General features: G+C 38.1%; 1 protein-coding gene across 2 annotated transcripts in view; it reads right to left on the bottom strand.

Annotated features, from left to right (window-relative positions):
• Positions 1-13,983, bottom strand: part of LOC126176933 (beta-alanine-activating enzyme) — a 178,095-nt gene that overhangs the window by 123,058 nt on the left and 41,054 nt on the right. For both annotated transcript variants that reach the window (XM_049924124.1, XM_049924125.1), the window contains exon 4: positions 7,521-7,705. In XM_049924124.1, coding sequence (XP_049780081.1) covers positions 7,521-7,705 — 185 coding nt within the window. The remainder of the gene's footprint in view (positions 1-7,520; positions 7,706-13,983) is intronic.

Below are 13,983 nucleotides of genomic sequence, written 5' to 3'. Positions count from 1 at the left end.
TGTATAGAAGCTTTTTAACAGATTTGTAGCAAGTGTTCTGCCAATAAAACACCGTATTTGAATCACCTTATCCACAATGTTTTCTATGTTTTGGTTTCAATTTGAGTTGCTTGTAGATGTAATCCCTACATATTTAGTTAAATCTATAACCATTACATTTAAAATATTTATTGTGTGACTGAAATTTAAAGGAATTTTTTTAGTCCTTATGTGGAGGATCTCACATTTTTATTGTCTAGGGACAATGACCACTTTTCACACAATGCAGGCATCTTGCCTAAACCATTTTTTATGTCTGTCTGATCTTTTGGTGACTTTCTAGACAGTGTAAACAACAGCACTGTCTGCAGACATTCCGAGACAGCTGCTCAGATTCCCTTGTATATACAGATTAAGAATAACAGAGGCCCAGAAGCACTCCCTTGAGGAACCCCAGATATCACTTGAGTTTCATTAGATGACTTCTTATCAATTACTATGAGCTGTAACCTTTCTGAAAGTAAACCACAAATTCAACTGCACAACTGAGACAGTATCCAATAAGCATGCAATTTGAATTGAATCCATTTGGGAGGAATGGTGTCAAAAGTCTTCTGGAGATCCAGAAACACGAAATCAACATGACATCCCCTGTCAAGAGATTTCGATTATTTTATGTGAAACCGCACTCATTACATCTCAAAAGATCATTTTCTTCATGATATCTCTTAATGTTGGAACACAGTATAAGCTGAAACACAGTACAAGTTCCAAAATGCTACTAAAAATCAACGTCAATTACATGGGTTTGTAATTCAGCAGATTGTTTCTATTTTATTTATTGTATAGTGATAACACCTGTACAATTTTTCAGGCTTTAGGTACAGATCTTTCAACAAGTTACTGGTTGTATATGATTAACGAAAATGGAGCTATTGCATCAGTATACTACAAGACAAACCTAGTTGGTTCACAATCTGCTTCAGGAGATTTGCCTTTATTAAGTGGTTTAAGTTGTTATGCTACAATGAGGGTATCAACTGCCAAATTACTAATTTTGGTAACTGTTCTTGATTCAGATTCTGGACTAGTGGTTCCTGAAAACCATGTTCAATAATTCCACTTCAGTGGCACTGTTGTAAATATCATTATGACTGTCACCATACAATGAAGCTATTGTGTCTTTCCACTGGTGTATTAACATATAACTATAATTTTTTTTCAGATTAAACTGTATAACAATGAACATGCACTTTCAATGTGAGTCCTATATGATGATATATTTAATCACACAATTACAAAATGAATTTTCAGTCTGCTGAGGAGTGTGCACTGGTTTGAATTTCCCTGTCAGATTAAACTGTGTGCCGGACAGGAACTTGAACCCATTATCTTTGCCTTTTGCGAGCAAATGCTCTAGTCTCGAGCAACCCAGCGATGACACAGAACCAACCCTCACAGCTTTACTGCCAACAGTACCTTATCTCATACCTTCCAAAGTTCACAGAAGTTCTCCTCACTCTAGAAACAAGCCCCAGGCAGTGGCTAATCCATGTATTTGCAACATTCAGGAGAACTCCTGTGGAGTTTGGAAAGCAGGAGAGAGGTATTGGTGGAAGTGAAGCTGTGAGGGCGGATCATGAGGTACACTTAGATAGCTCAAAGGTTGAGCATTTGCCGGCAAAATGCAGATGTTCAGAGTTCAAGTTCCAGTCTGGGACACTGTTTTAATCTACCATGAAGTTTTAATAATGTAACAATACAAACAGAGGAAATGCCTGGTCTCTTACACTACTTGCAGTTTTTGCATATCTTAAACTCATCTAACATTAGTATGGAGTGCAGTTCGCTGTGATCCTTAGAATGCTAGAAGTGGTTCAGTGGAGTTGGAATATGATGTAACTAATTTCACAGGTGGTCCTGTCTGAGCTGGTCAGCAGATGTACAAGGTCTGTTCAAAAAATTCCAGAACTTTGTCCACATAATTTTTCTACACTTACCTTGTACTTATTGTGCGCGGTGTTCTTCAAAATACTCTCCTCCACAACTGACACACCACTCCCAATGTCGTTTTCATTTGCAGAAGCAGTCTTAGTATGCCTCTTTTTGGGTCACGCAAAGCGCCGTCTGTGAATTTTCTTTCATCTCATCTATTATTGAAAATCTTCGTCCCTTCAATGGAAAATAAAAAAAAAGTCCAGAAGGCAGGTCTGGAGAGCAGGGAGGATGAAACAGCACAGTGAGTTCATTTGTTTTTTTTTGTGCAAAAGTGACCCACCAACAGGATGAATGTGAGGGTGCATTATTGAAATGCAAGAAGCATGTTTTGTCTTGCCACATTTCAGGCCATTTTCTTTCCACATTTTCCGACAGGCGTCGCAACACGTTTGGATAGTACCATCAATTAAAAGTCTGTCCCTGAGGCATGGATTCATGATGAACTAATCCTTCAAAGACAAAGAAAACTATCAGCATGGCTTTGACATTTGACCTGACCTAACACAATTTTTTTTGTCTTGGAGAACCTTTCCCAACTCATTGAGAAAACTGAACCTTGGTCATCATTATAACCGTAGACCCATGTCTCATCACCAGTTACGATTCTCTTAAGGAACATCTCATTCTCATTTGCACCATCCAAAAGCTCTTCACAGATTGTGAGGTCTTTCTGGTCTTTACTCATGACCCGTGGGACAAACTTTGTGGCAACATTCCAAGATGCTGTGTAAGGATTTCATCACTAGACCCAACTGAAATGTTACATTCTTCTGCAATCTCTTGGACAGTCAGTATTTGATTGGCACACACAATTTCGTTGATATTCCTGACATATGCGTCATCAGTAGACACTGAAGGTTGTCCTGAATGAGGGTCATCTTTAACTTCTGCTGGCCATTTTTAAGCCATATGAACCATTCATAACTCTGAATACTGCTTAAGCACTCATCACTATAGACTTCCTGCATCATTTGGAATGTCTTTGTAAAGGTTTTCCTGAGTTTCATGCACAATTTAAAACAGACGTGTTACTCCTCTAACTCTGCCATCTCGAAATTCGCAGACTGTGCGAACAACATTCTGCTCAATACAGCACTGAACAATAACTAACAGACATACAACAATGAAACTTCTAGCAGTTAGATATTAAACACAAGCATGTCCATGGATGCCAACCAAATTCTGCTCCAACACACCATTGGTGAGAAATTACGAATGTTGCAGAATTTTTTGAACAGACCTCATATGGTACTGGTATTGCATCTGGGCCTTCCACAAGGATATGACCCTGGACAGTTGAGACGTAAAGCTGTATTATGTGGCTACGGGAATACCACATATGTAGAGGTGGGAAAGATAGTGAGAAAAAGGCATCACCACAGCCCTTTCATGTGCCAACAAGTTGCACACCAGCACAATCTTTTTTAATCCCCTACCACACTGTTCCCACCTCCGCTCATCCTACATTTCCTTCGCGTTCTCACACATATCCAAGGGAACACTGTTAGATCATGCCCAGACAGGCTGCTGTGCCAGATGACAACAGTAATGCTCTCTCTCTCTCTCTCTCTCTCTGTGTGTGTGTGTGTGTGTGTGTGTGTGTGTGTGTGTCTTGTTAGAGACATAGACGTATCAAAAGCTAGGGCTAGTATTTTCCATTTTGCAGTGACAAGAAGTTCAGCTCCTGAACATAAGTAATTACCAGCCATAATGTCTCCTTGTAAATTTAACAGTTTTCTCAACTGAACTTTCCATTTGATATGATGACTCTATTCAAAAGTTTAACATTTGGTCATCTTTTCAGTGTGCCTGTCTGTTTGTAACTTACCGACCTGTTTCTTCTTTTGCTTTACTTCTTCTTGATGATTATTAGTAACTTTGACCCATTATCAAATGATTCTACATGGTGTTCATAATTAAACCTTCATTACTTGAGCCAGTGTAGACAGAAAACTATTTACCTTATGGGTACCAAACTTTATCGGAACAATGTTCACACTGTGCATCACAGGATTTGCATTGTAAGCAGTTTTAGAATCATGACTTGCTGTTAGGCATCGGTACTGATACCTCAACTTAGGGTTGAAACAGAAGCATCAGATTGCTGTAGAGTTAGATACAGTCAACATGGGTCTGGACAAGGTGAGCACAACTTTACTCATAAAGCTGTTTTTATCAAAACAAAGCAATAGTGCTGCTGCTGTTTGTAAGTATTGACACAATTAAGGAATACAGAGAGGTCCTCTTTTCATACCAGCGCTGAAGAACATGATTCGGAAGTTCAAATTAACTGGTCATTTGGTAACTGCTTCTGGCAGCGGCCGACAGCCAATTGTGCTGCAAATTGTTGAAGGAAATATTGTTGCCATGGCTGAGAATGCTGGACAAAATATGCAATTTCCAAACAATGCATGAGCTGTCATGAGAGCTGAACATTGCATGGTCAACTGTTCAAAAAGTGCTGTGAACAATTGTAAAATGGTATCTCTAGGGTGGCTCCACCCTGTTGTGGGTGGTCATCACCTTGAGCATCATCTGTATCCTGGAACGTAAATACAGTACACAGTTAACAGATGTTACCCTGTCATGTTGGAATTAAAATGTGTTTCTTTCAATGGTTTATTCATTATTTCTCTTCTACATGTCTTTATAAATTTTTCCACAAAGTTCCATTGACCTACGATCATTTGTTTTTCATTTAGCCCCTATAAAATAGCAAAATTTTAATTATAACCACCCTCTGCTCAACCTAGATGACACTAACTTTTACTTTTTTTCATATTTATTGTTCATAAGCACTTTAGACAATCAACTTGGTTGTCATGAACTATTTCAATTTGTCATCACAGGTCAGTGAGCTACATACGCTGTTATTAGCTTATGGAACATTAAGAAATGACATCACAAATGAAAAGTTGTTTTGAATAAAACCTTACATATTTACTCCTGCATACAGACTGACTGACACTGAACATTATATTATGATTATCATATACTGAATGACTAACAACATAGTGCCTGTGCTAGTTGAAGACAACTGACATAGAAATTTCCTTATCGACTACCTGGTTTTAACTGCCATGGCTTATTGTGCGACATTTAGTTACAGACAAACCAATTACCGAAGTAACAACATATTGAATTACATTCTGAATATTAACATAAAAGACAGAAAATGTAAAAGAAACACAGATGCAATTGGCAGTGACATAAATTTTGTTTAGCTAAAGGCTGTGTCCTTTTATATTGGTATAAATGAAACTATTTTATGAGAGGGAAGTTTTAACATGCAATGAGATTTCCAAAGCCCACCAAGAAGTTGCTGCAAAGTTACATTCTACAATTTGGATATTTCATAAACTAACATGTTATTTTAAGAATCAGAAAAATTGGGGCTACAAAACTATAACAGTAGATTTTGGAAACAATTGCATTTTAAGAATGGAACATTCTGGAATATGATACTTTTGAATATGAATAACTTTTGAAATATTACAGTTTTAGATAAACTAAAACATTTTTTTGAAAGAGAGGGATCAGAACTTTCAATTAAGATATGTCAATGCTACAACAGAGAATTATTAGCATGGTAGAAATTTGATGTGCACACAGTTTACCGGTAATATAAATTACGACATTTCTTTACATAAAGTATTTCAATGTGAACCATTTATGCAACTGCCGTGAATAATCGATAAATTATGTTATGAATAATAAAGTTCAGTATCAATAAGAAATTAGTTATTTTATGTAATTATGGTATATGCATTATGAATTAAAAAAGATCAGAAAAAGAAAAAAAAATTATATGGATATCAGGACTGGTGTAAGAACAAGTAGGAGAATCCCACCATGCTCTGTTGCAGATGCTCAGTGGTTTTTCTATTTTATGAGCAACGATATACCTTCATATAGATAATTATATCCCATACTTGATTCTTCTTTAAATGTAAAGTAATAATCATCTGAATAACATAACTACATGATCTGAAGATTGTTAAGTCATAAACCTGGAACTTTTATTTTTAAAGCCCTACTGGCTGTTTATAAATCAACTTTTCTGTTGACTGATATGTTAAGTTATGTAAGTTTTAAGCATTCACTTTAATTTACATATACTTCATGCAGTACACTGTTTCATATTGGTGCCCTTATTTATTTCATTAGTTACTTGAGGTACTTTTTTGTCATTATTTTCTCTGTGAAGAATTCACATTGCATAAAGCAAAGATGTGCATCACTCAAAGCAAGAAAATTAAATGCTAGCTTAGTTTTCTGTCTTTCTCAGTACCTTGAATTCTCAACTGGCTAAATTCTTTATTATCATTATCATTATTATTATTGTTATTAGCTGCAGACATAATAGTAGTAGTAGTAGTAGTAGTAGTAGTGGTGGTAGAGGTAGAGGTAATAGTAATAGTAACAGTAGTAGTAGTAGTAGTAGTAGTAGTAGTAGTAGTAGTCATAGGAGGAGGAGGAATCGAAGTTTCAATGAAATTTATGCTCAAAACGGTTGAACATCTACTAGATTTCTTCATAAGCATCTCCTGTTTGTCCAGTTGATGAAGCTTGCAGATATACATCATCAATACAAAAGAAACAAGACTGCTCAGATTATTACTGAACTATTTGTTCATTACATTAGGGTCTAACTGATTTATTAACTTGTATTATGGCCTTTTAGTGGAAAATGCCATGTAGGAAGAAAATAACAAATGATATTGCAAATTTGTGTATCAATTATGTTCAGTGGTAGTCATCTTCAAACTAGCACCCTTTTCAGTCCTAAAATGTTCCTTCAAATGCCCAAAACATATCTGCACCATGTGTTCCATGAGACTATGAAGGAGCTTTCCAGTGGAGCACAAGAATATGTATGTAATCATTTTCTCATCATCTCCTGATGAGCTGTCCAGTTTTGATGAAAACTGTAATAATAAAGAGCACAGTTTGAAATCAAAAAGCATTTGTGCATTAATGCCAGAACAAATAGGTCTTTAGTAATGCAGCAGTTTCATTTCCTCCCCATCTTATTTTTCTTCTTCTTCATAAGGCTGGTAGATTAATGAACATACTGAACAAAATTGTTTATTCTCTGTGTCTAGTTGTTCTCTTTTGATTATTCAGCCATCACACAACCTCATATATAAGTTCACTCAGTTTTTTTTATAAAAAGTAAAATATAAACCTGTGATATCACATTAATGGGATGGGCATATATATTCAGTTCTAGTAGAGAGAATCGTAGAGACACGAATTTTTATCTCTTACAAACAGCCTACAACTCAGTAAATCTATAGCTAATCCTCCTTTTACTTTCCTATTCTTCTGACAGAAGGGACATACACCTGCTATGAGCATACAGTGAAACACAGTCGCTCCGCATATACATGAGATTTAGAACCTGTAGTCCTTCTTATCCCAAATACAACAAGAGGAAACATCACTGTCTCAATATGGGTGTCCAACAGCAAAAGTAACAATAAAGTAACAAATAAATGGATGATTAAGAGGTCACTATCATACTTCGGTTTTAGCCTTACCAATGTACATGTGACCTTCTCCAGCAGTCAAAACATTTCCTTGTTCATCTCGTACTTCCATCAATGTTTCTGACAGAGGTTTGCCAAGAGGTACTGTCATTGCTTCTTCTGCATCAAGCTCAACACGCTGGAGGGATGCCCAACATGAAACCTCTGTGATGCCATACGCTGAGAAAACAGCAGGCCTATAAAGAGTGTATTAGTTCTTCATTGAATATTGCATGCTAAACAGATTTTTAACAAATAATTATACAGTGTTAAATTACTACATTTTACACTAATTAGCATGACATAATTACTACCATTTTTGTTCTGAAATAGCATGCAAAAAGAGTCAAGCAACATACACTGATTGGCCAGAACATTACGACCACCGACCTACTATCGATATAAAATGGCCATGCAATAGAACAACTTTATGGGTGTTAGAGGAGTGCTGTGATGAGTGTCTTCAACATGTAGTGAAACCACGTCCAGACATCAAGGGGTTGGGTAACCTCCCCTCATTACACATAGTCGGACATCGTAGGCGGGGCAGTGCGGTAAAACAGGATAGGCTGTGAACAGTGGCGGAACTAACATCAGACTTTAATGCTGGGCAGTGTACAACTGTGCACTGAACACTCCTAATGATGGGCCTCTGCAGCTGATGAGCCATGTATGTACCAATGTTGAAACCACGACATCAGCAACTACCACTAAAATGGACACGTGACCATCAGTACTGAACATTGGTGCAGTGGCAGAGCATTGCATGGTCTTATGAATACTTATATCTTCTTCATCATGCCAATGAGAGGATGCAAACCTGTCTTCCAGGGAACAGCTCCTTGACACCTGAATTGCAGGATGGAGACAAGCTGGTGGTAGCTCCATTACGTCCTGGGGAACATTCACGTGGGCATCGATGGCTCCAGTGGAGCTCGTACAAGGCACCATCAGGGCCAAGGAGTATTGTACACTGGTTGCACGCCATATACACCTCTTCATGACGATCATGTTTCCAACGGCAGTAGCATTTTTCAAAAAGATAATGCTCCATGTCACAGGGCCAGGAATGTGATGGAGTGGTTCAAGGGACACAGTGGCGAGTTCCAATTCATGTGCTGGCCCCTCAACTCACCAGATCTGAACCCGGTTGAACATGGTGTCAGAGCTCATCACCCCCCCCCCCCCTGAATTTATGGGAATTAGGTGACTTGCGTGTGGAGATGTGCCATCAGCTCCCTGTAGTGACCTACCATGGCTTCATTACTTCCATGCCACACTGCATCGTTGCTGTTTTATCCGTGCCAAATATGGTCATACTGGCTATCAGGTAGGTGGTCATAATGTTCTGGCTCACAAAATAAACATGAAAGTGGAAACAGTGAAAGTCAAGATGATAATGATGCTTACTGACTGTCATTCTTCCTACATGTCATTCACAAATGGAACTGGAAAGGGAAGATGGTGGTGGTTAGTGTTTAACGACCCGTCGACAACAGTGTCATTAGAGGCGGAGCGCAAGCTCGGGTTAGGGAAGGATTGGGAGGAAAATCGGCCATGCCCTTTCAAAGGAACCATCCCGGCATTCGCATGAGGAAAGGGAAGAAATGGCAATGGTGCACACAGTACCCTTCGCTACACATTATAAGGTACTTGTGGAGGAAAGAAGGACAAAAAGCATCTTTTTTTCATATATGCACACTGCAAGTTACTTTAAATTGCAAAATATATTATTTTGCTGCAACACTGATGACAATAATTATTTTAGCTTTCACTGAAATGTACTCACTACAATTTTCACTTATTTTAGAGAGCCAAGGAACAACACTATAATAACAACCTATTAGCCAAATCATTTAAACCATAAGTGCACAGATAAGTGTACATCCAAATCTCACCAGCGCGTACAGGTAACAAATATAAAACACTTCCTCAAGAAAAATTAAAAAATTTAAGCCAATAAATTTCAACAGATTTGTGTCAACAGCAAATTTCTGAGAGAAGAGAGTATTGACCAGCCATTTTGTACAATATTAAAAACCAAGTGTCACACAAAATATGAAAATATCTACCTAAGTGACAATCAGTACACCATAACATCTTACTAACTTGGAAGAGGACTGATAAAGTCAGGTGGTAAGATAAACTGAGCACTGCTTAATTTCTCTCACTTTTACCCTATGTCTTCCAACAAGGGATAACAGTCTCTGTAACCTATTCACTGAAAACTGTATTAATGACAAGTGACTAATAACTGAAATTATTACAGTAACATGTAATGGTAAAAATAGTATGAACTAATCAGTCAATTTGAAAGTGCTGACACCAATCATTAGAAAATAATCATTCCACTATTTCAAACAACCTAATTCATTTTTCTGAAAACAAATTAATTGGAATGATAACTGCAATTAAAGTTCTAACTTATCCAAAATTACTTCTGCCATCTGAGCCAGTATACCTGTTAATTCCAGGATTTGAGTTTATAATTTTGTTGCCCTTATTTTTTAGAACCAGATACAATCCATCATTATTCAATAAATCAATTAATTAAAGAATTGGCTAAATGAACATAATCCATACTCAAATCATAAATGGAATAGTAACTCTCACTGCTACATTTTCATGACCAAACTGTTGAACTGATTTTGATAAAATTTGGCACAGGGCTTGAACCCCAAAGAATAACAAAGCCTACTTAAAAAAAAGGGTGAAGTAGGAATGTTTATGACTTGGAATGTTTATAAATTATTCAGTGGCAGTGCAAATCCAATGTTTACTCATGCACATGGTTTCTGAAATTTTAAAAAGAATTACTATACCACCTGTTGAAGCTGGACAGTTTTCACAGAAAAATATCTGTGGAAATAAGACAATGAAAACAATCAACATTTGACAAAATAATTTAATTTGATAGATAAAAAAATCTACTCACCACGCAGCACCAGAACACACACACACAGAAGAAAGTTATGATTAGACAAGCTTTTGGAGACAGTAGTTCCTTCTTCAGGCAGAAGGGTTGAAGAGGAAGGAAGAGGGGTGAAGGAAAAGGACTGGAGAGATCTAGGGAAAGGGATTTTGAGAAAGTCACCCAGAACAACAGGTCAGGGGACACTTACCAGACAGGATGAGAAGGAAAAACTGCACAAGTTAATCAGAATGAAAAGCTAAGTGTATTGTATGTAACATAGATGGGAGAGGGACAGTGAAAAACAGATGGGTAAGTCAATGAAAGATGTATAAAACTAAAACAGAGTAAAGAAAAGATCAGTTACCACGAAGAAATGCTGAGACAGAAGAAATTAATGTAAATTAAGAGCAGGTGTGTGGCAAAAACCAAGGATATGTTGTACTGCAAGTTCCCACCTATGGAGTTCTAAGAAACTGGTGTCTGGGGGAAGAATCAAGATGGCACTTGAGGTGAAACAGGTACTGAGATCACGACTGTCACGTAAAGCATGCTTTGCAACAGGATATTCCCTGTTGACAGTATACACTCTCTATGTCCATTTAACCTAATTGATAATTTGGTGGTAGTCATGCCAATGTAAAAGGCCGAACAGTGTATACATAACATCTGATACATGATGTGTCATTTCACAGGTGGTTCTCCCTCTGATAGTATATGTTTTGTCAGTGACAGGGCTGATATACGTGGTGGTAGGAAGGTGCAAAGGACAAGTCTTGTGGTGGGGATGGTCACAGTGGTAGGAGCCATAAAGTAGGGAGATAGGTGCAGTAGGAGCATAAGGTCTGACAAGAATATTGGGGAGATTGGGAGAATGACAAAAAGATCTTCTAGATGTGGTGGGTAAAATCTCAGACAGAATGGATCTCTTTTCAGTGCAAGATTTTAGGAAGTCGTGTCCTTGTCAAAGTAGCTGAGTAATACATTCCAGACCAGGATAATACTGAGTGACTGGGTGGTGAGCTCCAAAGTTATTTTTTGGAGGGATCAGCAGTACCAGGACTGGATGTGATGGCTCAGGAAAACTGCTTTTGAACTAGACTGGTGGGGTAATTAGGTCTAGTGAAGGCTGAGGTATGAATGGTGGTGTATTGCTGTAAAGAAACTGCATCAGAACAAATACGTTTGCCTCAAACGCCAAGGCTGTATGAGAGGAAATGTTTGATGTGGAAAGGATGGCCAGTGTCAAAATGTAAGTACTGTTATTTGTTAGTAGGTCTATCGTGGACAGAAGTCAGTAGAAGGCCTTGGGTGAGGATGAGAACATCATCACAGATAGTGGAATAGGATTTGGAATAGGACCATGTGAAATTTAATTGAGAGATGGCATTACGAGATTCCAGGAATTTTAACAGGTCAGCCTCACCATGAGTCCATGTGACAAAGATGTCATCAATGTATCTAAAACAAACAAGGGCCTGAAGGCTTAAGGATCCCAGAAAAGCTGCCTCTAAGGTTGGTTTTGGAAGGATCCATCCTGGTTCCCTTGGCTGTACCCCTGATTTGTTTCTATGTCTGCTTCTCGAAGATGAAGTAATTGTTGTTAAGTGCAAAGCTGGTTAAGGTGAACAAGAAGGATGTCATAGGTTTGGAATAATGTGGATGCTGATTGAGGAAATGTTCAGCAGCAGTCTGACCACGTATATGGAGGAGGGAAAAGCAGGGTGTGTAGTGAGACAGAAATGGATTTCAGATGATCTAGGAAATGGCTGGTATCTTTGACATAGGAGGGAAGTCTTTGTACTACGGGTTGCAGTTGTTGATCAACTTAGGCAGATATACTTTTGGTGGGTGCCTTGAAGCCAGCAACTGTAGGATGGCCAGTATAACTGTGTTTGTAGATCTTAGAAAGAAGGTAAAAGGTGGGGATCCATGGTTTGGATAGGGTAAGAAGTTCTATGGATTGAGGTGTTTGTCCTTGTGAGAGGCCTGAGGTTTTAAGCAGGGACTGCAAGTCATCTTGAATCACAGGGATGGGATCTTGATGGCAGATACTGAATGTAGAGCTATCAGACAGCTGGCCTAGACCTTCTCTAACATACTCCTTTTTGTCAAGTACCACAGTGTTAGATCCTTTGTCTGCTGGGAGAATAATGATGGAGTCATCAGGTATTAGGGAATATACAGCCTGAAGTTCTGCAGAGGACATGTTAGGGTCATGTAGGGACCTGAGGAAGGGTTGCAAAGCAATGCTGGATGTGAGGAGTTCTTGGAAGGTTTGTAAGGAATAATTTTGAGGTAGTAGTGTGGATCAAGTTGAGATTGTGACTGGAACTGTTCAAGGCAGGGTTCAATGTCAGATTTGCTGTTGCAAGGGGTTTGGATTTGGTTTGCAAAGTGATATTTCCAGTTGAGATTACATGTGAAGGAAAGTAGGTCCTTCACCAAAGCAGCATGATAAAATGCAGGTTTAGGGCTGAAAGTAAGAGCCTTAGATAATACAGATAATTCAGGAGGGGAGAGTGGTTTAGATGAGAAGCTGAGGACACTGTACTGTTGTGACTGGTTCTTGTGATTATGGGTTATTCTTGGTCTGGAAGACATGGTGAAGGCTGCTAGATGTTAAGGAGGTGGCCAAGCTCGGTTTGTAGGAGAGAAATGGTGTTTGATGGTGTGGTTGTTTAGGGAGCTGCAGAGGGGTAGGAAGGGAAACACCACTGTTCAGCTAGGAGAAGGTGGGGTAGCTAATTTCTTGAACTGCACGTGAATATGGGAAATAAAGAATAACTCCTGGTGGGCAGTTTTGATGCTGACTAATGAATTTGTAGGAGAGATAAATGAAAAAAAGTCACAATTAGAAGGAGATATTGTGGAATATCTGTGTGAACAAGTCACCTCATACCCTACAGAGTTCTTTCACTAATTGAAATTGTGAGGAGTGCCTTCATATAAACTGATATTAAGGGTTGGTATTCTGGTCCTCTTAGTGAGAAATCTTGATGCGACCAGAGTGCATAACAGTGCACACTTACAAGTTACATATCTGGGCCAAAATACTGTTAGGGCTATTATAATCAGCGTCACAGCTAAAGGAGAAAGTTTTTGATTTCACGAATCCTAATTATACTGAAAAATTTGCCATTTCATTTCTGACTAAAACCTGCTTTTGGAATGACCATAAATATAGTCCAATGGTAAACACTCAAATTGGCCAGAGTGCATTTAGTAAAATCACCTTTCTCTCATGGACAATCTATGTGTCATGCACACCTGTATCCAGCTGCCGCAAAATCTTTACGTCTTTGCAGAAGGAGAAAAGACTAAAAATGTTGTTTATACAACTGTGTTAAGTTTGTGCAATAAATAATTGATAAGGAGGAAAAATTTTTGAGCTTTTAATATTTTTAACTATGATTTGTCATACAGCAAAGTAATACAAAAATGTTAATTATGTACCTATCTACTGGTATTACAAACAATTACTTACTTACACACACACACACACACACACACACACACACATATATATATCTACACCACTATATATGCATATAATAGAGGGAA

The sequence above is a fragment of the Schistocerca cancellata genome, chromosome 3 (assembly GCF_023864275.1).
Source record: "Schistocerca cancellata isolate TAMUIC-IGC-003103 chromosome 3, iqSchCanc2.1, whole genome shotgun sequence".
Taxonomy (NCBI): domain Eukaryota; kingdom Metazoa; phylum Arthropoda; class Insecta; order Orthoptera; family Acrididae; genus Schistocerca; species Schistocerca cancellata.
The sequence above is the reverse complement of the archived record's forward strand: the minus strand, read 5'-3'. Positions and strand labels throughout refer to the sequence as shown.